The 26453-nt window shown below is 39.1% G+C and overlaps 1 protein-coding gene across 4 annotated transcripts in view; it reads right to left on the reverse strand.

The window, feature by feature from the left end:
• Usp24 (ubiquitin specific peptidase 24) overlaps window positions 1-26453 on the reverse strand; it is a 128058-nt gene that overhangs the window by 2617 nt on the left and 98988 nt on the right. For all 4 annotated transcript variants that reach the window (XM_035439736.1, XM_035439737.1, XM_035439735.1 and 1 more), the window contains exons 46-67: window positions 25705-25787; window positions 25146-25287; window positions 24842-24961; window positions 24300-24520; window positions 23827-23951; window positions 22673-22814; window positions 22050-22200; window positions 20652-20747; window positions 19933-20036; window positions 18747-18860; window positions 14905-15001; window positions 12528-12644; window positions 12122-12214; window positions 10640-10742; window positions 9546-9667; window positions 8543-8656; window positions 6683-6748; window positions 5351-5417; window positions 4127-4205; window positions 2181-2256; window positions 995-1081; window positions 581-691 (exon numbers count right to left, since the gene is read on the reverse strand). In XM_035439736.1, coding sequence (XP_035295627.1) covers window positions 581-691; window positions 995-1081; window positions 2181-2256; window positions 4127-4205; window positions 5351-5417; window positions 6683-6748; window positions 8543-8656; window positions 9546-9667; window positions 10640-10742; window positions 12122-12214; window positions 12528-12644; window positions 14905-15001; window positions 18747-18860; window positions 19933-20036; window positions 20652-20747; window positions 22050-22200; window positions 22673-22814; window positions 23827-23951; window positions 24300-24520; window positions 24842-24961; window positions 25146-25287; window positions 25705-25787 — 2430 coding nt within the window. The remainder of the gene's footprint in view (window positions 1-580; window positions 692-994; window positions 1082-2180; window positions 2257-4126; window positions 4206-5350; window positions 5418-6682; window positions 6749-8542; window positions 8657-9545; window positions 9668-10639; window positions 10743-12121; window positions 12215-12527; window positions 12645-14904; window positions 15002-18746; window positions 18861-19932; window positions 20037-20651; window positions 20748-22049; window positions 22201-22672; window positions 22815-23826; window positions 23952-24299; window positions 24521-24841; window positions 24962-25145; window positions 25288-25704; window positions 25788-26453) is intronic.

Below are 26453 nucleotides of genomic sequence, written 5' to 3' on the forward strand. Positions count from 1 at the left end.
AAGGAAGTTATGGTTCCTACAATTCAAGTTAGGTAAGAGTTTCCCACACTGACTTCCTAACTTGTGTTCTGTAACTTAAGTATATCCTCACTGAACAACTTTGTTTATTATAAGGTAATAAAACACAAGGCTAACTATTACTTCTGGTAACCCATGACTATGTAAAGCAATTGCATTTGGATGGTTTTACTCAATCCTAAAAGAATCACTGGACTGGCTTCAGGCTACATTTTCTTCTTTACACCCACACAGGCAGACTCACATTAGTACTGATTGAACAATGGGAAAAAGCAGGGAGAGGAACTGGACATCAGTGGCACTTTATGCCAGGCACTACCTGTGCTAGGTCATTCCTGAGTCTACAATCAGTTTCTGTAATCAAATGGATAGCATTTGGTTTATATTTTTAATAATTACTTTGGAAGACCTATCCCATGCCTGGGGACTGATCTAGCTTGAACTAGGGCTGAGCTAGCCTATCTTTATCCCCGATCTCTGAAGTAGGGTCTCTTCTTTCTTGATCTTTGGAATGCTTAAGAGCAAATGTTGCCCTTTCAGTCAAGACAGGCTCCAGAGATACCTGTTGCAAGTGTCTCTCTCCATTCTCATTGGCAGGACTGCTCTCTGACCCATTGCTGCTTCCTGATTGCTCTTTTTCATTCAATAAAGCTGTGGCATATGCTAATGTGTCCTGTGGAGATTCAAACATAAGAAGACAAATTAGGTGGCTGGTCCTGAGTAGCAACCACACTTCAGTTGCATCTGGCAGTACTTTCCCACAGCTGCTGAAGCATCCCACAACCCCCTGTCCTGTGGGACCCACTGACCAACCCGAAGCAGCACTTTTCTCAGGCAAACAACCTGTTCCCATTGGGTCTGAGGATGCCAGCTCACTGTCTTTTTCCTCCCCTCCCTTCCCCTCTCTTCTCTCAGTGGTGCTTTCTAAGAACCTGGCATCAGGGTTTCAAAGCATGTGGGAGAAGGCAGCCCTCACCTGAGCTGAGATGGTTCGCTGAAAGGTTTTTCCAGTTGAGGTTTCGTTAGAGACATTGCTCTGTGGAGTCCAATAATGCTCTGACATCTGGGATAAAAGGTCAAGCAGAGGTGACATTAAGCCTCCACAAGTACACAGTTCCTACCTTACACACCAGAGTCTAATAGCCGGAAGTGTAGGCCTACCTAGACTTCCACCACCTCAATTATCATGGAGGACCATCCCCTACTTTCCAAAAGGTAGACACTGCTTCTTAATCAGAGAACCTGCCTCCAATTGTTTTTTTCTTCTTTTAATCTCTGGAGTTAAGACACATGTTAAGCAGTGTCCTTCTTATGCATGGCTGTGTTTCCCATACTTTGTTACTTGTTAACAACCATGGTCCAAATATATTAAAAAGAAAGTGCCAAAAATAAGTCATTCTTAAGTTTTAAATTGTGTATTGTGATGAAACCCTGCACTGCCCTGCTCCAGGTATAAACCATTTGCCCATTGATGTAGCTACACTCTATATGCTATTGACTTAAGGATCTCTCCAAGGGTAACACATCAGAATTACAACAGTCATGTGGCTTATGGCAGAATGTTTATGCCAGTCACTTCTTCACCTCTTCACACATACATCCTACACCCTGTCCCATCACCACAAGAAGCATCAGGACAGTACAAGATCCTTTTATTACAATATATTGTTATCATTTTTCTAGTGTATTGTCCCCATTTTATCATTATTATTGTTAATCTCTTACTGTGTCTAATACTCAACTAAACTTTATCATAAGTGTATGTATCTAAAAGAAAAACATAGCATGTGTAGGTTATCATCCACTTGGGGACATGTCTTAAATCATAACCGTTTGGAGCTGGAGAGATTGCTCAATAGTTAACAGCACCTGCTGCTCTTGCAAAGAACTTGAGTTTGGATCCTAGTACCTCCAAGTCTAGAGAATGTGATGATCTCTTCTGGTCTCCATGGGTACTCACAAACATGTGCATACACACACACACACACACACACACACACACACACACACCAACAACAAATTGATCTAACAAATATTTGACATCTGAAAGTAGTTTGAGGTTATCCTATGAGTTAAGTTTAGAAGAAAAATCTTTTTCTGGGTAAGATGTGCTGTTTTAGATCCCTACGTTACAGAGCTGGAAGAGCTCAGAATTCTATTACCTTCTTTTGTAACCACTGCACAGCCCAACTCCAGTGATGGGAATTCTCCTTGAAGTATTCTTTAGCAGCAGGACACCTGGTGATCAAGGAGATTATTACTAGTCAAATACTTTCTTTGAAAACATTTTCATTTAGCTACAGTTGACCTTCAAACATGAACACTACTTTTATTAAACCTAAATTTTCTCTATATGTTTGGACAGGTAAGACCATTATTAGCTTGAACTCCAAAAGGCAGCAAAGGTAAATGGTGCCTAGTCTCACTATCTCTAACTCTTATCAATAGTCCTGCTAAAATTCAAAGCTGGAAAATTAAACAAACCTAAATATCAATAAACTGTATATTTAACAAATAATCTTTTTATATAACCAAACTAGTCTTTAGTTTTGTGTTAGAGACTCTGGGGGAATAATCTGAAAGCACCCTTGGGAAGCACTCTCTCCCTTTTCATCTTACTTTGCCTATTCTAATAAGTGTCCCTTGTATTTGAAGACAGCACTGAAGATGATGTTGCCACTGGTGTGTGTGGCTAGGACATGTGAGGATGCTGACAGGCAACTGGGCAGATGCTGGTAGGGGACATGCTATTGGTCCTAGCACTACTTGGAAGTACCCATCTTGACATGATGCCCACATCAAGTCTAATCAAGGGTTGTGGTAGGATGACATCTGTTTCCAGAGTATTAGTCCTCTAGAAAAAAACATTATTTCAAATAAGTTCCAATTCCCTGTTTAGGAAGTTCAAGCATGACAGATTAAGTCCAACAAACTTCTCATTCTTATTCTGATACAAGTCCAAGAATGGCAATTTCTATGCCTACAAATTAGGACAAAAAAAGATGACTCAGTGCAGATACAATATAGTCACTAAAGTACTGACCTTGTTTGATTATGGACTACACAGGGTTAGACTAGCACCATCGTAAGTTTCCAAAACCAACTAAAGAATGACACATACAATGTGGCACATAAATGCAGCAATTGCCTTCAAAAGGAAGTACGTTCTAACTAGAGCATGGGCAAACTTTGAAGATATTGCACTAAGTCAAGCAAGGTAGTGATGAGGTACCCAGAGTGGTGGAATCCATGGAGGTAGAAATTAGAATGATTGCCAGTGTCAAGGAAGGAGGAAATGGGGAGTCAGTATTCAGTGGGGGTTCAGGGTTTTGGTTGTAGAAGATGAAAGGATCTAGAGTAGATGGTGATAAGTGCAATTATTTATTTAATATTTATGTACCATAGTGCACACATGTGCAGTCCTGAAAACAACTCGTGGGCATCGGTTCTCTCCCTCCACTAACAGATGAGCTTACATTACTGAACTGCATGGACTGTGTAGTCAACAAGGTCAAGGTGATCTCTACTGTATATTATGTCATGGCTAAAAAGTACCTTCACTCTGAGGTCAACCTCAAAGTCAAAGTCTAGTTCTAAGATGTTGGGGATGCCACTCAAACCACCTTGGACCTGACATCTCCCAACCCCAGGCTGTTGTAAGGATTAAATGAAGCAATGAAAACAAAGTACCTGGCACAGTATGTTTGTTCCTAAGTGTTCCTAAGTGTTCTACAGATATAGGTGACAAAATTTTGTCTCTTGAGAGACCTTCAAACTGGGGACTTTGGGCTCAAAGCAGATGATAGTTAATGAGAAGGACTTTGGGAAAGTTCACCAACTGTTGCTCCTGAGGTCTCCAGACCTAGCCGATTCCTGCCCTTCTGAAATAAGGTGGGGGAATCCACCTTTTCTCCTTTTGAAACCCTGAAACATCTATTACTTTTCTAATATTCCCCATCAGTCTCTTTGGGGCAACAATATGATTAGGTTCCTGTAGTTTTCAAGCAAGTATGCCCCCAAATCTGTCAGATTCTCTCAGGTCCCCAAACAAGGCAGTTTCCACCCCACAGTTAAACCCGCTTCCTCTGTATTTTAAGTTTGTACTTACTTTTGAGCAAGAGTAACAAGGAATTTGACACACTGGTAGCAACGGCTGCTGTCCACATGGTTACTGTGGTGCATCAGCGCTGGAGGAAGACAAGACACTTTACAAGAGGCCCTGGGGAGGCTCAGGTAATAGGGACTGCTCTTGCTCTGGAAATAAGTTTAATGCGTGGGTAGGGAACAGTTACCCGACTCAACAGGCCCACCAGACTCCAGCATTTGACTGTGTTTAAAAGCACAGGTTTATGTAGTAACTTGACTTGTAGAACTGGAAGAACTATAACTTCAGCTGGATGGTATCCGAGTTCCCCGACACTGTTGCCCAGACCAGAGCAGTTACAACTATTGGTCACTTGATAATAGAAGTTTATGGTATTAGTTCTATTTAACAAATGTTTCCTCTACTTTCTATTTTAGCAATTAAAAAAAAATACTCTTACTTGTCATGTGTTTATGCTTTTAGGCTCCAGAGGACCTGGTATGGCTGATGCTATGATTATAGCACACTGCCCCAAGCTGGGGCTTAGAAACCTCTGAGCTCGTAGCTCTTTTTTGCCTTAAATGGTGGCTCTTAGGCTCCTCTTAATGCTGTTTAAGGATGGGGACATATTTTGAGAAATGTTTGGTAGATAAAGGCATTGTTTTAAAAGATCCGGGGAAATTATACAAAGGAGGACAGCTATATCACTAGTGACATAATCTTATGTGACCCCATTTTAGGTATAGTCCATCAGTGACAGAAATGTGATGTGGGCCATGACTATACACAACAGAATCCAAAGTGTCTGTGATGAAGAAGATTTTAGTGGGTGGTGGGAGGTGGACAGGTATTTTTATACTGAACCATTTCTAATGCATAGTGTACTAAAGCTAAGTCAGATTTCTACAAAGGAAAGTCCAGACATAGAACATGGCAGACAATGGACATGTGGGTCAAAAGACAATCACACTTCATATATCTGACAGTACTGTGAGTCTAAGGTGTTAGTTTTCTCCCCATGGCTGCTGAGAGAGAAAAAGATTTCTGTCACCAGAAAGACCCCTTTAACTTTTAGAAAACTTTATAGTATTCCTAAACCTTCCCTGACCTGGGAAAGAACCCTAGACTGTACCATACTGAATAGAAGGACAGTCTCCTGGTCAGGGAAGACAGAGGGGCCATGCCTGCTGGAATGGAGCTTATTTATAAATTCACTGCAGGCACTTGTTCCTTAGCTGGCATACTTACCTAGTAAGCCATTTTCTGTCTCAAATACAAATTTGACTCGCTCTACTTGTATGGGATCTTCAATGACCTGTCAGAAGAAGGAGGTAAGTTAGTAACTGACAGCAGTAGCCTGTGTAGAAGTTAATAGTGTTTTCCCACAGTTCTACAACAAAGCCCAATACTAAGGGATGTTATGCCATTGCATGCATCCCAAACACATCTCTAACTCAAAACCAAAATATAAAATTATTAAAGAGCCATTCGTTTCCTATATATATTTCTAACAACTCTATCCATAATTTTCCAAGGGCTAAGGACAGATGTTTTGTGATCCGAAGGACACTGTGTCATTTTTAGTTTATTTAACAAAAATGTGTTTAGGTTTTGCTGTTGGACAGACTCTTGCTGCATGTGTAGTTATGCTGAGTGCTGTGCACTATGGACCACTGCTTGGGCCTGTGGCTGCTCCGTACAATGACACATAGCTCTATACCATTTCCCAAAGTTTACAACACAGTACTGGGGTCAAAAGGGAGAAAAAAGATCAGAAAGACAGGTTTTAGTGGGTGATACCCATCATGTATTTTCCATGATGTATTTTTATAGTTTATGCCATTTCAATGCCTTTGCACTAGTTTTTTTTTACAGGGACAGTCTCTTTTCTGGGAGGCCCTAGACTAGTCATTCTCATCAGCTCAATCCAAATCATTAAATTCTATTAGTTCTCTTTCCAACTGATCTGCTGGCCTTCTACCCTCTACCCCCCCAACCCCAGGCTCCTGCATATTCTCTCAATATCCAACTCTGCTTGTTCTTCCTTCAAAACAATTGCCAAAGGCGTCTTGCTAGGTGGATGGATGAGTCATTTCACTTTCCTGCTTAAAACATTTTCATGGCACACCATCACTGATGGCAGAGGCTTTGAGATGTGGAGAGGAGCAGAAAGGGACATTTCAGGAAGTAGAAGTGATGGGAAACTGGAGGCTACATGCATATCCAAGGAAGCATATGGTTACTTCTCTTGATGACTGCTGTTTGCAAGAAATGGAACTAATAGGCTCGATCACTTCACATTCATATTTATTGGTTAAATACAATTTGTGCCCTACAGAAAGAAGTTGCTGTATCCTGGCATTGGTAGCAGAAGCCTTTTGTAACCTGCCTTTGTCATTCTCCTTCCACCCTGCCAAGCTCTACCACATGGTTCTATTCCATCCTTAAATCACACCAGTCATATCCATAGATGTCCCCTGTCAGAATACAAAGGTATGACCAACAATGTCATACCTGCAAACCCAGCAACTGACCTCTGAGTGTTGCCCTCAGGGAATCAGCAGAGAATGTGAGACTTACCAGTATCTCATGTAGTAGCTGGAATGTATTCTTTAACTCATGGGGTGGAGCAGTTTCTAGCTGGTTCTGAAAAAGAAATTTGTGAAAGGATAAAAATCTGGTAGCTTTTTAGTGCAAAGCACAATTCTGGAATCAAGCTCTAGTTCTACCATGTTTGTCTGTCATTAGTCAAGCCAATTCCTCTCAGACTCTCAATTTCCCCAGATCCTTAGCTGGGAGCAAATAAGCCCTTAAGGCTCTCCAGTTGAGTATGTCATGATACTCTGTTATGTTATTAGGAAAGTGAGTTAGAAAGGGAAAGGGAGAATGCCAGTCACTAACAACCCTGACCTTACACAGCTACATCCACACTCCACTCTGAGTTCTCAAGGTGCTGGCAGCAAGGAGAATGAAAAGGGGAACTCTGAGGTAAGCTTTGAGTGAAGTATATTAAAAAGCAGTTTATGAAACAGAAAAAAAACAAGGTTTATAGAACTTCTTTATGCATTTTAAAGTTTATTTTTATTTATGTTTATGTATGCACATAAGTGTGTGGGTGTCCAGAGGCAAGAAGGAGGCATTGAGAAATTTCATGGAGCTGGAGTACAGGCAGTTATAAACTGCCTGGTATAGGTGCTGGGGCCTGATCTCTCATCCTACCCAGCCTGTGCGTAAGTTAAGTTGGGAAAGAATATTGTATTTTATCAACATACTTTCAAGGTGTCAGGGATGGTAAGCAGACGGGAGAGGAACTTCTTCGTCTCTGATGAGGACAGAAGACTCTTTACTAAGAGCTCCAGATACACCTCACTAAGTAAGTGCTACTTGTTAACACTGCATGTATCACTATTACTAATAGGAGTAAGGAATTCTATTACACAAAAGAACTTCTACATAAAGAACTAGTACATAAGTATGAATTTCATATAAAGAACCTAAAAGGAAACATGTCTATGTGACAAGACTGCTCCTTGGGGCAGAGTGGGAAGTGGACTATGGATGACCAGCAGTACATGTCAAAGTAGACTTTGACCTTATTTGTGTATTTATATTTTTTCCAAGAGAATAAAAAATGTATAATTATGTAAAGATTTAAAACTAGTAAAATGACATGCATACTTGAACTCTTTTCTAGTAACATCTAGAAAGACAGTAATTGGTAAAGACACAGGTTCACCCCACCTTCTTAGTCCCAAAGCCCTACAGGGTCACTGGCTAGGTGTATGATCCTCCTTACTCTGCTTCAGTTTCATGTTTTGGAAACCACACTGACTTCATAGGATACTTGAGAATTAAGTGAGTTAAATGTAGTTCACTTGGCATAGTTTTTTGTTTAGTAGTTGCAATGGGTGGGGTAGTGAGTACTTTATAATTTATTATATCACTGTTCTAAAAGACATGAAACCCTATTTTTTATTTTTAAGACACTGCAGGTAAAAAATTACAGCTGTGAAACAATTTCACCAAATAATGATCATTAGAACATTAATATTATTGAAATATTATTCTTAACTAGTTAAAAATTGAACTATATTCAAATGTTTACCATTAGGAAAAGGGTTTAAGTGAATATGGTACATGAAAGGATGAAATATGGGAAATTATATGACCAAGTGAAAGAAGACAGAATTATAAAGTCGATAAACTCTCAATTACATTAAAATACAAGAAAGAAAATAAAAAGATACGAAAGAGGATAAATTAAAAGAATGTTCCTGGTGGTCATCACTAAATAGTAGAGTTACTAATTTTTTTCTTAATTCTTTAAAAATAAACATAATCTTATTTTTACAATTAGGAAAAGTGCTAGCCATATTGCTGGGAGCAAGAGAATGCTCTCCTAGGGTCTCCCAGATATGTCTAGGGTAACTGAAGTTGTACCTTAATGAAATGCAGCATCGTGAAGGAAAAGTGCTCATTACAGAAACAGCAGTATACCACCATCTCCATGAGGGCCAGGAGGGAGCCAGTCAGCTCTCGAAGAGCAAACATGACCTGGTGGGAAGACACAAAGGAGTAAGCTGCAGCCACAGTCAGCAGTCTGTTCTTGCTTTCACCAGAATTTCCAGAGATTAAGAACAACGATATTGTCCTAGAACAGGATTTCTTGTTTGCGGTCTAAGGACAGATTTCAGCATATCTGAGTCTATCTGTCATTTTATACAGATTTGTACAAACTTGCACCTTTTATTCCCTGAGGAGAAACCATCATCAATTTTCAAATGCAAGCATTCTCATGAGGTTAAAATAATGACTGATGATAGGAAAATAAAATTAAACTTAAGAAAAGATAAAAAATTACTATGATATGTTGTTCTCATCACCATATAAAATCAGATTATGGAAGTCAGAATTCATAGGAAGGCAGCTCTGGGTGGAAGGAGAGCTGGCTGAGGGTAAGGCACACAGCATGTGCCCTGTGCAAGCATGGGAATAGCCCACAACTACACTCCTAAGGTTCGCATACACATGCTTCTAGGCTGCAGTGTTTTAGGATCAGGGACAGACAGACTGGGGGACAAAACCTTTTGATAATGAAGTTACTTTAGAAGTGAACTGTCATTCAACTTCTCCTGGGCCTTGAGGGTAGCTGGCGGGGCTGGAATGGAAGTCTAGTTCTTGGATGAAGAGAAGATGAATAATGCCCTCTTAACAAATTCAGCCATCCATCCATGCAGTGCTGGACACAGAATATGCTGGGCAAGTGCTCTACCATTTAGCCATGCCTCATCTCTAATGTTTTTTAAATGCATATAAAAAATTAAGCATTTCTTAACAGTATTTCCTTTCACCAGAGTAACTTGAAAAATGTATCAACAAAGGGATTTTGCTCAAATATGAGAAAATAACATAAGAAAATGTCTTCAGTACAGAAATTACATACCTCTAACAGGTAAGGTTTCCCTTCAGACAAGAACAATAAGGCTTCTACTTCCTCGTGGAGGGGCAGCAGAGGACTTGAGGGAGCAACACTAATAGGTGGTCGTTGTTTAAATATGCCAGGAGCTTTAGGAGACCCAAGAACAAAACACAAAGCACAAATTGTTTCACTTGGAAATGTTCCATGAAACATATATCCACCAGAGTGAAACTCTCAGGTTTGCACACACAATTGCTGAGTTCTTACAACTCAGTCCTTTAGTCTACTGGACCAATAAGCTACGAAGACAATTTCCTTTTTTTTTTTTTTTTTTTTTTTTCCAAAGTTTGCCTCAGCTATAGCTATGAAAAGTACCCAAAGCTGCTACCAAAGAGACACTGGACAAATCATTATTCTTCAAGTAATTGTTTGCAAAAGACCAACTATGCTAAAGCAGACTCAACCCACATAAAAGGACTGATTCTAGAAAACTAAGGATATACACGCTTATTTTCTTTTGTAAAACTGAACTCACACAATTAGCAGTCTTTTGTCTTTTGAGATGAATGAGTCAGATGTAGGAAGCAAACTGTACTCAAAACCATGTGTCATAGTTAGCTTTAGCTGTAGGCTGGACACAAACCAAGAGTCACCTGAAAGAAGGAACCTCAACTACTGCCCATATTAGATTGGCCTGTGGGGCATTTTCTTAATTGCTAATTTATGTAGGAAGGCCCGTTCCACTGTGAGTAATACCATCCCTAGGGAGGTGGATGGACCTGGGTTGTATGAGAAAGGTGGCTGAGCAAGTTGAAGGGGGCAAACCAGTAAGCAGCAATCTTGTGTTGTTTATGCTTCAAGCTCCTGCCTTGAAAAGGTGTGCGCCCCCACTGCCCGGCTCCTAGAGCACTTTAAAATAAACTTTTTCTTTTCTGTATCAAATCAATGATTAACTTGTCTTCTCTTGTTATCGATAAACTAGTTAAATAAGGTGAGATTTATTATTAATTAAAACAAAAACTCTAAGTGTGCCTCAAATACCTGAGAAACAAACACTACTTATTCATTTCCTAAGATCAGTACTTCTCTTCAAGCTTCTGATGTAGGGTCAAACTTACCAACATTCCTCTGGGAAGAGACATCTGTATGCAACACCAGCAATGCAACAGTGTTGTGGAGATTCCCAAATTCCCGTGCTTGTGCTGAACTCCATCGGCGTATCTATTATCAGAGAAGATTAAAACATGCCACTATTCTGTGTGGGTAAAGGATCTGCTAACTGCTAATTTACTGAATCATGATATCTCTTGATGTCCAGAGTAGAAGAGGTCAACATATAAAAAGTCACTGGTCTAAAGGTATCTCAAAGGGTTGTTCCCCTGAAAAACATTAACTCAGATTCTAAAATCAACTCATTCAAAGTATTCAGTTTAGGTTGGGTATGCTCATGACATGCCAGGTATTTTTCAGAGACTCAGTGTAATAGGAAAAACCTATGAAGCTGGAGGACAGGAGGCCTGGCCCTATGGCAGCCCCTAGTGTGTTGTGTAAATGGGCAAATTCTCCGTAACAATCTTCATGAAATGGCAGAGATAATACTACCTGCTCTGCCCATTTTGTGGTTCTGTGGACCAAATGAAACACTTCAAAACTAGTGTATTCTACAAATGCAAGACAATATTAACTGCACAGTAGTGCTAATACAGTAAACTTGTTAATCATCAGTTCCTGTGATGGAGTCTGAAATGAAAGAGAAGTACTGCAGACCTCAACAGTCAACAAGCACAGCATATTATGGTATCAGTCCTTCTTTTTTTACTACTTAAGTGTAACAGCTGCTCGGTGATGTGACAGGGAGCTGAGAGAAGCTTAGGAGCTTAGGTGGCAAGTCTGCCTGCCCATGCACAGCACAGCACAGCACAGCACAGCACAGCACAGCACAGCACAGAGTAAAGAGGCTGAGACTCTGAAACCCTCAGAGTTGGGCACAGATCGCTATTTCACCAACATATGTGCTCTGTGACCTTGCATAAGTTAGCACAGTTGTGTTCCAATTCTTGTCAGAGAACAAGAGTAACACTGCCCATTTTACTGAGCTGTAAGCATCCAAACTACCACAAGAGAAAGGCCAGGTGTGCCTGGTCCAAAAGAAGTACCCTATTGCTACTGGATTCCAGAATTTTATGTATTTAAAAACCTTATCAAACAAAAGAAATATATGGATGGGAAAAGAGCTATATAGGAATTTCTAACAGGTCATGTATGAACACATCCAGCCACATATGTAGTAATGTTCTGGGAACTAACATGCTCCTAGCATTGGACTGAGAGCGTCCCACTGCAGTATAGTTCAGTTTTTCACAGCCCAGCTTCACAGATGATTTCAACCACCCTCAAAACATTCACAGCCCAAGGAAGGAACGAGAGGGCTCCAAGGCCACTGATTCCTTTTCCCATTGAGCCCCCTCTTCCCCTAATCTCCAAAGACTTTGAAGGTCTTCATAGTATTACTACCCAGAATTAAATGAAGGTAAAACACTTATCATCCACAAAATGAAACCCAGCAGCATCTTACTGAGAAAAGAGGAAACAGTCCTTACCTGACTGTTTTGCCGACTGACTCCAAGGAGGAAGCTGATCATGTGTCGCAGTGCCGAGTGCCGCAGAAGAAGATCTCCAGCCCTGATACCTTGCTGTCACAAGACAATAGAATGGCAAATTATACTTTCAGACAGATAAAAGTTGTTTTAAAAATATAATCACATGAGACATTCTAAGAAATTACTATGTTAAGTGCTGTTACTTCTGTGTAGTGAACACTTGTAACTATACCTACTTGTATCATAATTCTTGCAAGTAAAATAATCCATTAATTTGGATTTAATTAGAAACACTCATGAAACCACTATACAGAATGGGATCTAGTATTTTTCCATGTATGAAGTATTCTTAGATTATAAATCTACTGCATTAGGAAAATACAGTAATTAGAAAACAATAATTTACCTTTTGTACAAAAGTGTTGAATAGGGAAAAGTACTGAGCACAATTTTTACAATTTTCTGGGACATCTTTATCCAAAAGAGCAAGCAGGACTTCCAATAACTGATGAAGGCTTTTTAACTGGCAAGAGGAAAGAGGAAATTATATAAAGAAAACGAAGACAAGACAGACTCTTGTCATAGGATTAATTTGAAGTAAACCACCATAAGAACAAAGGGAAATCAATACAATCCAGTCTCAGATTTAGATGGATTTATGCTTTGGAGAACAAATCAGAATTATCCTTTTACCTTCCAGAAGAGTGTGAGTATTATAGAAGAATTAAGGGAGAGGCTATTTTATTTCCTAGGTACCACTGTTCAGGTCACGATCCTACTGTCCCAGTTGTCATGTGTTCTTCAAAGATAATCTCTCTGTTTTACAGAGAGGTGGGGTACCAAGGGGAGATGGATTTCTGAATCCCTCCCTCCACTAGGCTGCTTCTTCACAGTCACAGATGCAGAGAATAAAACACAGACACAGGCAGAAGGGCTAGAACCAAGCCGATGGAGCAAATGGAGAGCAACAGCCTGACAGATGACACGGCAATACCGACTCAACTAGGAACTTACTTGAAAGCCCGCTGACGCCTCATGGAAAGCTTTGAAAAACATTTTATTTGTTTAGAAACCATTTTGGTATGACATTGCTTCTGCTTTCCCTCCCACCCCAAATGTTTCTGGATAACTCCCTAGAAATTCATCTATTATCCAAGCATTAAGACCAGGCTCACTACTCTTATATTCCTCTGAAGATGGTATTCATAGACTTCTGGAATACCCCAGCCATCCTGTCACACCCATGATAAATACAATACAAGTTAGCACTTACATAGCACTTCATTTTCAAAGTACTTTACAGTACAGATATAGTGGGTGGCAAGAGGTATAATTTCCATTGTGAGGAAAACAAACACAAAAATACATTAGTTGGATATCAAATAGAATTGACTTCAGGAATGGCTTTCCATGCTTATACCCTCTACTCCTTTCTCTTCACTACCTGCTCTTTTGCCTTTAAAAGGTTGGTGATGCTCTATGACCTAACCCTATCTGTAAGGAGACTGCACTAAATCTCCCTTTTTCCTTTGGAGTATACAGTGGAAGAAGGAGAGCAAGAGAGTTCTTAGGGTAAGCATTCTTGAGACATCTTAGACAACTCCCACAGGAGTGTTTTAGAGCAATGGTATTCAAGCTCTCCAAGCAGCTTGAATAACCCAGGTACAGTTTTGTTTGGTAAGAGGTTCTGCTGCTTATGCCAATGGAAAACTACTGCTTTATAGGATATGAAAGTCTAGTGACTCCTGGAAATGAGAGGAGGACTTTCAAAACCTTTTTTTAAAGGGCACATTTGGCATCCTGTTCTTTGGCTAGTCTGGTCTAATAGTGCTTGGTAGAGTAGGTGGTACTAAGGAACTAAGGGCTTGGGTGCCCAGACACTGGATCCCAAGCATCCTCCTCCAAGAACATGCTTAAGGTTATACAGTGAAGTCAACATCTGAATTTGAAGCAGTCTTTTCTATAACCGGTAATTCATGGATGCACAAAATGTCTGAAGTCAATGTTTGTAAGAAGCCAATTTATTCTGAAACTATTATTTTTCAAAGTTTTCCATGTAGTATCAGCTGTTTGAAACAGCAAACTTGGGGAGTAACTGTTGTACTTGAGAAGAGTCAGTAACAAACTGAACAACCAGGCTGATAATATACACCACAGACTTCCCCATAGGCTTAAAACCTTTGGGAACTGAAGATGGGAATAAACACCATAGTTTGTTTTATCATGTGTATGTTGAATTAAGATTCTGAAGATATAACTGCAGAGAATAGGGTAACGAAGAAGAAAGTATCCTGAAGGATAGAAACAACACTCAGGGAATGATGAAGACTGTGAAGACTACCCTGCCCTGGGATGAATGGCACTGGTTTGGTTGCCAAAAGCAGTCCGATCAGGAAAATAGCTTTTGAGGAAACAGCCAAGTGTGACTCAGAATGTCTAGATTAGTGTGTCTAGACAATGATTAATCTTACTTCAGAGTCTAACACAAGTTCTTGAGAGAAGACTGGCCAGGAGTGTTCTAGAGGAAAATCCTAAAGCAGACAAAAGCACATCTGAACTCTTTTCAGTCTCTATCTTGGTATCTGGAACATAAAGAGGGATGGACAGAATGCTTTCATCTTAGCCTGTATCAGAAAGTCACTGTGTATGTGCGTGCACATGCATGCATGCGTGCATACATGTATAAACACGCCCAGACACCAATTTTAGGTCTTTTTTCTTATTCTGTACAACTGAGAATATCTGATAAAAGCAGAATACATAAAGTTTACAGTGAGACTGACCTTATCCTGATAAAACAAGGCACTGTCTAAGGTCTTCTCCAGAATGGTGGCCACAGCGACGCGTACTTCTCTCACACTGCACTCCAACAAGAAAACCCTAAAATAAAGAGAAACGCATATAAAGAAGGACACAAGTATGTAACCCTAACCTGTGCTACCTACTTCCAATCTAATAGCCACAAAATAAAATGACTCAGAGGTACTACTTCAAGTATCCTGAGAATTTTCAGGCTTAGTCACAGGCAAGCGTGGCTTCCCCAGGTCACTCTAATATGCTGTAAATGAGACATGGGAACCAAACAGATGGGTTCTGCTGAAAGTCCACCAAGATTTTAAGTAGTAATTCAAATGTTGAAAAGACAACAGACACCCATTTAACATCTGCACTAGCCAGATGCATAAACTCTTAAGGAATACTGTATATTTCCTGGTGTAACACAGAAAAATGAAAGTAGATCTAGAATGGGGGAGGTCTAGTAGGCAAGTGGCCAGTGTCCTCCAAAATAAAAATCAAGACAAAAAAGAGGAGACTAGGGAATGTAAGTATTAAAGGTTACCAGTCACAAGAGACATATACACCAAAACCAATGCTTGAACTTTGTAGGACATGGACCTGTACAAGCATTATGTGCTTGAAATTAGCTTTAAAATAGAAGAAAAAACAACCCCATGCATGGAGACTGGGGCAGGTAAGAGAAAGCTTTGTGAGATACTTCTGCCTACCTTGATGTGTGTTTATAAATGTCTACAATAAAAAGTTCTTAAAGGATATAACATATCCTTTACATTAGTGGTTTACATTTCTTTACATCAACTGCAAACATTCACTATTACAAACACCACAAGAACCTACATTAAAAACTTGCGTAAAGAAAGTAGTAGCATGGGGTGTTGATGTAAAAGAGGCCGTCACCATCTTCGAATTTCAGTCACATAAGTATCTACAGAGTTTATCTATCCATCCTCACTCCAAAATGCAGTAAAATCTGAAATTCCAGTGACTATACGAAGTCACTATTAGAAAACTCCATAGCATCAAGCCGTTTAGCATACAAAAAGATGAACAATTTTGCATAGAATTACTTCCAGATTATGTATATATTTACATAAAATAAAGTGAATAAATATTTATATTTGTGTTCCATTCTAAGACACATCAGTAAATGCAAATATCCCTCAATTCAAAGAATCTCCGAAATAGTCTGGTCCCAAGCATTTTAGAAAAGGGATATTCACATTATGAATGTCTTCTCTCTCTGTCCTATGTGCACTAGTGAGGACATATTTTAATTATAGCAATGATATACTATCTTTAAGGCTCTATGGGTTGGGGAGACAGCTTAGTAAAGTGCTTGCCCTAAAAAACGTGAGTTCAATTCCCAGAATTCCCAGATTGGTTTTTAAAAAACCAGGTATGGTAATGCACACTTAATTCCAATGCCAGGATTGCAAGTGGAGATAGGTGGACCTGAGTATGTTCTCTGCCTCCATACAGAAGGGCAGTCAGGTACATATACCCACACACATATATGCACACACATATGCAAAATAATATCCTAAAGATTCTGAATAAAGAACTAGATAAAAGCCTGGTCTCCAGAGCGAGTGCCAGGACAGGCTCCAAAGCTACACAGAGAAATCCTGTCTCGGAAAAACAACAACAACAACAACAACAAAAACAACTAGATAAAAACCACTCCTTTTACTTATCTGTTTTAGATTTTAAAAAAAGATTTATTGTTTCATGCACATGGATGTTTTGCTTGCATATATGTGCACTGCACATATGTCTGGTGCCTTAGGAAGCCAGAGGAAGGCAATGGATCCCCAGAACTGGGGTTAAAGATGGCTGTGAGCTGCCATGTGGGTGCTGGGAACTGAACTGGGTCCTCTGTAAGAGGAGCCAGTGCTCTTAATTGCTGAGCCATCTGTGTAGCACCTGTTACTAGCTTCTTAAAACTCACAGCAGCACAAAGTAATTAAACCTTATAGAAAAGATCAGGTAATCCACTGGGATGCTGGACATCAGGAATACTAAGAACTACTACCAAAGGAAGAAGACAATTTCTCAAGAGACACTCAAAATCAAGTGTGTCTTTGTATAAATAACGTGCTAAATGAAATATTTTCTATGCACCTTCCAAATGTATAATCATTCTTTGGCACAGTGCTTGGGAGATCTACTGGGAAAATATTTTCAATTGAATTAGAAAATTGGGTAAAAGGTTATATTTACTGTACGCTTTAAAGGGACAGGTACATAATAACTCTTCCAAGAAATGTTTATTAGTTTTCTCTTCATGAGCCAAATGCAGATGCATGATGTGTGTGAACAAATATTTGAGTGTGTCATACGGCAGGCACTATGTTCAGTAGAGAACAAGTAGACTTGGCTCAGTAGAACACACACACAAAATCCTAAGGAGCACATAAGAGCAACAGGGCAGGTCTGCATCAGTCTCTGAGTATGTGCGATCTAAGTGGACATTTGAAGGAGCAAAAGGCAATTACTATGTCAAGAGCAGAGGGAACAATGTTCCAGATAGGAGTATCAGGTATAAGGGATACAGGGCAGGTAAAAAAACAAAACAAAAACAAAACTTGAGCATGTTCAATGAGCCACTAAATCAGGCTGGCTAAGAGGTGACAGACAGCAAGGAGGAAGTGACCACTACAAGCTTGGAAAGTACAAAGTAAAGATCAAGTAAAGCTTTTGGATTTTATTGTAGTGCAAGGGGAACCTACTAAAGACCTTTCAGAAAAGAAGCAGGGCTGGTATGTAGCTCAGTGGCCTTTGGTTTTATCCCAGTAACATAAAAAGTAAAATAAAAACCCAATAAAATTTCCAACTTATCACCAGACTGTGCTCCCTCAGTAGGAAGGGACCTGCACATCTCACTTTCCTGCTGTGTGTCTGTTTAAACACAAAAAATATCTGTTATGCTGACAGAAGTGACCCGATGGAAGAAGTCTACAAGATAAAGACAAGGACCAGTTAACTGAAAGGCCAAGTTCCTTGGGAAGGCTGGCAGATATGGATTCGTTTTGAGAGGAGACAGCACTTTATAACCTGGGAATGGAAGAAGATTATGGCAGATGTGTGGCATGTGTGATGAGTGACCACTTATTAATCACTTTCTCAGTGACACCCACGACTAGGCTACTACTCAGAAGTAGGGTGATCTCACATGAGAGGGTTAGAGCTGGAATCAGAGGGAAGGAAGAGCCTACTGGGGCCAAGGAGACAGGACAAGTTCTCGCTAACATTGGAGGGGTCTTGCTGGGCTCCTCTATAATGATGAACTCATCAAGGATAAGGGAAGTTGACTCAATAAGCTCAACTGGGAGTAAGATGCAAGCAATAACAGTGACTGGAGACTCTAGAATTTTTATCTGAAATGGTAAATTATTCTTCTCCTCACAGGTACACAGGTAATGTACTATCACAGCTAACGTTTCGGGGGCCAGAATCTAAGTATAGATAGATTACATAGTAGTGGCTGTAATAGTCCCTATTTACTTGTTACCAGACATAGAGTACCTGAGGAAAGGGACTTTTGTGCTTCTCCTGAGCCAAAACAAGGATTAAAGGTCTGTATGTTGTGAACACCTGGTGGCCATCACCTTACTCTCTCTCCCTGCAGTCATGGAAACTGCCAGTATCTAGTCCAACAGATGATTTTGGAATGACCTAATTTCCTTACTGCTTCTGTGAAAAGCTTATATAGAATCTAATCTGAAAAATGATTTCAAGTTGAAATGTAAAGGGTTATAAGAAGCCTTACTTCTAAATGACAGGAAAAGACACAGATTTCTTTTAATGAAGATATCTTGACACTTACTTTACCAATTCTCGTCCTTCAGAGCTAATAAAATACTCAACAAGCCACTGACAAGCATCCAAACTCTTGGAAAGTAATGCTTCAATAGTAGCAATCCATTCTTCAGTATCAACCCTTTAAAAGAGCAAAGAGCAATGTTAGGCTCTAGCAAGTAACCACAGAGAGCTGTTTCACAGTGTGTCACACCTGTCTACCTACCTATTCCACTGTGGCCAGGAACAAAGGGTAGATTAAATATCCAGTGACTACCCACTCACATTACTTACCCAGTTTTTCCATGTTTAAGTTATTTATGGTATAACGCCTTCTTCCCCCACAGGACAAAAACATGTGCAGGTATCTACATCTTTAGTTTACTTTTTGATTTTTTCTTTTATATCTTTATCAGTCAACTTCAACTGATGAAGGCCAGATCTGTAACATTTTGTCTGGCACATCTAAGCCTATGTCATCAAGGGCTTACCATTAGAACAGCTTATGTTTTATATCATATTATTAAAATCATTAATAAGCTTGAAACAGAGTCATGTTTCAAGATTTGGACGGAGAAAAGGTGGCTTGACTATACTACCCATAATCTCATCTCACACCCAAGACTCCAGTGGCCAGCAAAGAGTAAATACAGACAAAAGGGAAACAGTACATATAGTATGTAGATACCATGAGTAAATTTCACAAATGGGAGTAGTAACTGAATTCCTCTATGTAATTCTATGTAGACCTTAAAGGACAGAAACATGTTCTTTCTAACATCATCTAATACTGTTATCACTTAATGTACTTTTGGCTGTTACATATAAAATGAGGCTGCCACTATTAATTATTTTTCTTTAGGAGTCTGGCTGCAAAGTCTTTCCCCAAACCCACACTTGAGAAGTGTTCTCTGCTAGCCAGAGCTCCATAGTCTTCTAATCTTAACCAGCTGCAACCCAAATCTCCTCTTTCTGCAGGTATTTTTCTACAAACCACCCCTCAGCTCTCTGTCTCCTTCAGTCATATAAAAAGACCAACAATTCCTAACCCAGAATCTATAATGATGTAGGCACCTTATCAGGTGCTGGAGATAAAGTCAGTGATAAATAAGATGCTAATATTATCTGGAGTTTGTAACATTGCTAAAAATATCCCGAATTAACCAATTAACCATTGTTTTCTGTAACAGACTAGTAAAACATATCCCTCTTACCTGAGTTTTTTCTTTGTTCGTAGGTAAGTTTGGAAAAGGAACTGAATGGCAAGCTGCAGGCTCACCTTTGCCATACAAGGATAATATGGGTGCTTTAATTTGGTCTATGAGAGGGAGGAAAAAAAGGGCATTTTTCACAATTTGATATAGAAAATAATAATGATGCATGATAAAGTTAACAAGAAAAACCTAATCTTAGCAATTAGAAAGTGAAGGCAGAAAGGTAAGTAGTTCAAAGCCATCCACAACTACATGGCAAGTCCTTGGAGATGGCCTGGACTACATGAAATCCTGTCATAAACAAACAAAGCCTAGCCAGCTAGTAATAGTAAATACTCATTTACATTTTAAATGAAGCCCTCTCAGAATAGAGTCTTTGCCCTTTTTGGCAACTGTACTCTAGACAAGGAATACTGGAGAGTTAATTTTGAGTCTGACAGTAAGTATATGACTACAAGTTAATCCATAAAGCAGAGGAACAATTGATAAGATTCATAGCACTTGAACACATAGTCCCCCAAATCTGTCAAAAAATCTAAAAAATCAGTATGTGTAACCAATACCACTTAGAATCCACACAGTCCCAAAGCTGCCTGCATGTTAGCGTCATCCATAAGTAACACATTTCTAGGAAATGGGGTTTTGTATCTAGCCGAATGCTAACACCTGAAATAAGGGCATCACTTTCTTTAGTTCTTTAATTACAACTAGTTACTCACAGCGTTAAGCGATGCTAAAGATAAAACAAAACTGAAATAGTCACTACTGTACACGTCTCTATTCTTCATAAACTTGAGGTTTTCATCTCTCACCATCTACAAAACAAAATCAGTGGTTATTTTTAACAAACAGGCAAAATAATATGTGGAGGGATATTTCTACCAAAATGTTTAGGTAATAAAGGCTTGTAAAAAGCAAGTTATAATTTATAATTACTTTTGCAAGCTTTGAATTTTGAAAAATGAGAGAAATCTTCCTTTAAATCTAAGGCACTGTAGATATGTATCACCCCTTCTGATATCCTTTGGGGAACTCAGCAAGCTGTGTGAAGGGCCAAACAAAACTCCCTACACACAAGCACCTCCATACCTCCCTGACTCAGGCAGTTCAGCTCTTTCTTCTGAAGAAGACTGCACACTTTCCTTATATTCGATGGCTCTGCCTATCTAGCTCAGGTTGTCTAGTGTGTAAGGTCTGGATCTGGCAACTGGACAGTCTTGATTTCAAACCTTGCCTTGTGAGATTGCAGGCCATTTCCTTTTATAATCAGCCTTGTTTTGTTCCATCTGAGGGAGTAAGACTTTCTATTCTACAAGAGATTTAGAAAGTTTAATTAATTTGTAAAAACCTGTTTATCCAGGTGTGGTGGTGTATGCCTTTAATCTCAGTACTTGGGAGGCAGAGGTGGATGAATCTCTGTGAGTCTGAGGCTAGCTTGATCTACACAGTGAATTCTAGACCAGCTAGGGTTACATAATTGAAAACCTGTTTTTGAGAAGCCAATCCAAACTAAAACTTGTTTATGGTCTGGAGCACAGAGCAAGTATTCAGTAACCAGTGGCCATAACTGTCAGCTCAGTCTTTACTGAAGGTCCTGCGTCTTGACTTGTTCTCTCACATAAAATAATTTCAACAATGTGTTTCTCTGCTGAGGGATGGTGCTGGCAATCTTGAGTGCATATTCATTTTTGTGTTCTCACACTGTGCCACTATCTCTACAGCCTCTAAAACTGTTCTAGAAGACACAAGGATAAGGGAGAGTGATGAAGTGGCACATGAGAACGGCACATAGAAAAGGCAACTAGAAGTTCTCTGTACTTGCAATATTGACCTTCTGATAGTAATTCTTCCTGAGAGAATTATTTATCTGCGCCCCCATCCAAAAATTTATTTATTTTCATTTTATGTATCAGTATTTTGCTTCCATTTACGTATTTGCACTGTGTGTGTCTGGTTCTGGGAGGTCAGAAGAGGGTACTGAATCCCCTGGAACTGGAGTTACAGGTTGCTGTGAGCCACCATGTAGGTGCTTGGAATTGAACCCTGGTCCTCTGTAAGAGCAGTTAAGTGCTCTTAACAGCTGACCCACCTCTCCATTCTTATTTACATCTTCTTACCTGGTATATTCGGGCAGGCATTTTCTCCACAAACAGTCCTTTCTTCTCACCTTTTTTAACCAGCTTGGTTAGAATAGAAAGCCTGTCATTATTAGGCCGATGGGGCCGAGGAGAAGACTGAGGTGAAATCTCAGGTGAAGATGGAGCTGACCTGAGAGATAGAATCAAACACTTATTGAGCATAAAGGGGTTTTTGTTTCAGCAGTCTTAAAACTTGCCACATTTAAATACTGGGTACTGGACTTAAACATAAACAGCATACTTTTCTGATCCAACATAGAAAAGGCAAATTCACTAAGAATAAGACCAAAAAAAAAAAAAAACCAAAAAACAAAAAAAACAAAACCAACCTATCTTTTCGGTTATAGTATTATGATTTGGACATTCTAGATTGAAAGTAAAAATCTTAATTCTGTCATGAATAATTTATATACATGTTTCAAATACAAAATAACTTCTTGCCAGGGCAATAAAGTCTTGGAGCAAGAAACAAGAGACTTCCTATTTTCTTTTACAATTTCTCTTAAGCTTAGCTCATTATTTTTAAACATTGAGCATACATTATAAAGATCCTATCAATACCCACTGAAACCACACAGCAAGTTATATGGGAGAGAACTTACAGAGAGAGATCCTCAGCTTCCTGTCTTACAACGCTGACTCGACTTTTCTTTGGCAATACAGGGGAGTTCTGATCAGACACCCTTTGGTAGAAAAGCATGTAGGCATTCCAGTACCTTCGACGTACATCAGTGTATGGGTTTGCTATTTTGCAAGAAATTAAGAGAGAAGTTTTGGTAAGTAAGATGTTTCTTAACATGTTTTTCTATAATAAAGGGCCTACAAACTCATCAACGTATTTACTAAATTTGCAGAGAGCAAAGTATAAGTAAAACATGGGTCTTTTAGAGTGTTCCCTAGAATGCAAGTTAAGGTACTTCCCCTTGAGGAAAGCTATTTTTATCACACTGTGTAATAAGCGTTTGGAAAACATAGGTCCTAGAACCATCTTCTGTAAATAATTATACTTCTGTGTAAGTCAAATGGAAATTACAATTTTAGTGTCCAACTAATTCTGGAACTATTTTTAAAGTTGAAATTCTTCATTCATTAGTTTTCCCTAATGTTATTTCATCCTCTTGATTTATGTTAATTCCCATTATTTTTAGACATTTTTCCCCCTAAGCAGCCTGATTATATCATGTTGGCTATCAAAAGAGTTGTCTAATGCAGAGTGGTCAGCTTTGAAACCATATACAAAACAACAAAAACAGACTCAGCAGGTTGTATTGATATATATTTACACTCAAACATACACACACATATATAACAATCATGAAGAAAAACGTTATCAATTTGAGTGTGGAGGGGCATGGGAGGAAGGAAAGGGAGAAGGAAATATAATGCAATTCTATTTGGGAAAAAATATTAAGAAATAAAAGGTAAAAAAATAGTTGTGGTTCTATACTTGGAAGAATACAAAAGAACAAAATCTATTGTTTTTTTATATAAAGAATATTGTTTAGAATTTGATAGAAAACTAAATATTAAAAAAATAAAATGAGCTAGGCAGTGGTGTTGCAAGCCTTTAATAGTAGTCAGTACTTGGGAGGCAAAGGCAGGCAGATCTCTGTGAGTTCAAGGGCAGCCTGGTCTACAGAGCGAGTGCCAGGATAGGCTCCAAAGCTACACAGAGAAACCCTGTCTCGAAAAACCAAAAAAAGAAAAATAAAAAAAATAAAAAAAAAGAGGAAAATATCTACTTATAAATACTTACTTTGATCATAAACTTTAGGTCTATATTCTCCTCCAAAGCATTCATACTCCAGGGTCTCATCATTTAGGTCAAATTCTTCTATAACAGTGTCATTAAATTTATACCACTTTCCTTTTCCACACCCCCTACAAACAGAGGTCAGATAAACATTATACGATTTGAAAAATGTAGCAATAGACGTGTAATGATTTCAATTTCTAAAGCTTTTCACATCAAAGGAGTAAAAATAGTTATCCTAATTTTAAAAAATACAAAATGCAGAACAAAGGATAATGTGAATTTCTTTATAGCTGGGTCTGTAATCTTAGCACTTAGGAGGCAGAAGCAGGTTTGGGAATCTGAGGCCAACCTGGGCTATAAAACCCTGCCTTACCCACTACCCCTCTCCAAAAGCTTATCCAGCAGTGAGCATGGATGGTAGAGTTCAGCAGGGAAGGCAGAGCGTACATAAGGGCGTCTGTGAGAGGCCTTACCGCCTGTCCTTAATGAAGGAGTAGTAATGGCCTGCATGTGCCTGCCCACTGTGTACAATCACACCAACAAGCTCATAGTTTTCTGTGAGGGCAACTTTTTTCCGTGGGGATCCTCCACCTCCTTGATCCGTATTTCTCCCATTTTCACCAACTTCAGAAGATGAATCCTGGCGAGCCATTCCTGAGACTGTGTAAGGCTCCATATTTAGCATCCAGGGAAACTATGTGAAAGTAAAAAGAACACATTAGTGTTAGTGTACTTGGCAGTACCTAGTAAAGTCAGACAAAGTAAGAGTTGTGTTTCCCGAAACAAGGGCTGACTCCTGTCCTTGGTGTCTCTGACAGGCCTGTGTATTACAGAAGCAAGCATTTACATCTGCCTGAGCAGATTCACAATCCTATGAGCAGCCATTTCCCAAACAAGGGCTGCAGACTCCTCATGCTGCTTTTCAGGGACTGACAGGATGTAGAAAAAGAAGGAAAGGAAAGAGGGAAGCTGGGGATCATGGCTGAGAAAAATTTCAGAAAGGGAAAGAAGTTACCCGTATTTGTTCATCGTATTTAATGGATCGTCCACTTTCCCAGTCAAAGCCAAATCTCATCAGGTGAATTACCAACACACTAGGTAAAGACTTAATGCATGTTCTTTTCACTGTTATTCTCTAAGAAAAAGCAAAAACTAATTAACTCCTGGAGGAAATCAAATTAATGAATGTAAAAGCTTTTGGTATCCATGTAAAACAAATAATAGCACAAGCTACTGGGAGCGGTAACTAGAGCTTAACAACAACCTGTATGCAGGAACAAGCAACTAACATTGTTTCTTCTAAAGGGCAAATGTAATACCTTTTCTTTACACTTTTCACAGTAGTATGCATTACTTCCTTCTAGAACTTCACCTCTAACAAACTGGTCCAAAGAGATTTCCAAGCTTTGGCAAGAAGTAACTCCTAGATTGAGAGCCATGAAAGCTTCCTCACGCTCGTATCTGATTGGGAAAAGACAGAAACCCATGAATGGAAAACCAATGCAACTGTCATAATATCTGAGCTTTAACATACTCCTCAAAAGCCAGGAAAATTAGACAAGTCTCAGGATTTTAAAACATACTAACCAAAACATGATTTTCAACAAATACTTTAAGGTTACAAAGAAATTATGGAAACCGAAGGAATATAATTCACTGAACATTTATAGATCCACTAAGAAATAAATCTACAAGTCAGTCAACAAATTAACATTTATAACTTCCTAAAAAGTCATTTAAAGATACTTTCCCCCATGGTGCTGACATGAAAATCAGTGTCTTGTACCTGCTAGACAAATGCTGTACCCCTGAGCTACACCCCCACCCCTAATAGTCATTGTTGAATGCAGCAGTGACAACAGTGATATCTTCACTAACCTGTGAGGACAATCTTTACAGATTTTCTGATCAGAATAGATGCCCTGGAAAGTATTCTTAAAAATTTGTTCTCGTCCCATTTTCTGTTGGAATAAAAACTTAAAGTTTTAACTGATAACTCTAGAACGTATAGGTTGGTTCACATAACATTTTATTTAAAAATTTTAGTTTAGCCATCAAAATATAAAGAGTAATACTAGTAGTTTCAGTTACAAACTAAAGGAAGGCTAAAAACCCATCGTTAGTCCCAGTGTCAAGCATGCAAACAGTAAGAAGAGAAGGAAGAGAGAAGGGTCCATGAGAGCTGATCATGACAAGTCCCCTTTCTGTGTTGTAAGTGCAAGGTAGCAGAAACTCTGACAATCTCCGCTTTTTTCTTAAGGACAGAGACTATATATCTCTAAGTTATTTTAAACAGATGAACCATAATAATTGTGCTAGTGATACGATGTACAGTGGCACCTCAGGGCAAGTCTGTCACATGTTTTATTGGGAAAGTTAGAAAGCTTTGAACGTAAGCATCACCACAAATAATATTCTACCTAGTCCCCAGAACTGCCTCCAGGGGACCACCACTTCCCTGGGCACTCTACAGCCAGACTACCTTAGGGGTATTGCAAAAATACACATGCATGAATGGTCATTTATTCTGAAGTGTAGATTGGGAACCACACTATTTTATCACCTTAGATGAATAAAGAATACTACTCCCATAACATGTATGCATTCATTTTAAATGCTGAAAGAAT

Source organism: Cricetulus griseus, chromosome 2, assembly GCF_003668045.3.
Source record: "Cricetulus griseus strain 17A/GY chromosome 2, alternate assembly CriGri-PICRH-1.0, whole genome shotgun sequence".
Lineage (NCBI taxonomy): Eukaryota > Metazoa > Chordata > Mammalia > Rodentia > Cricetidae > Cricetulus > Cricetulus griseus.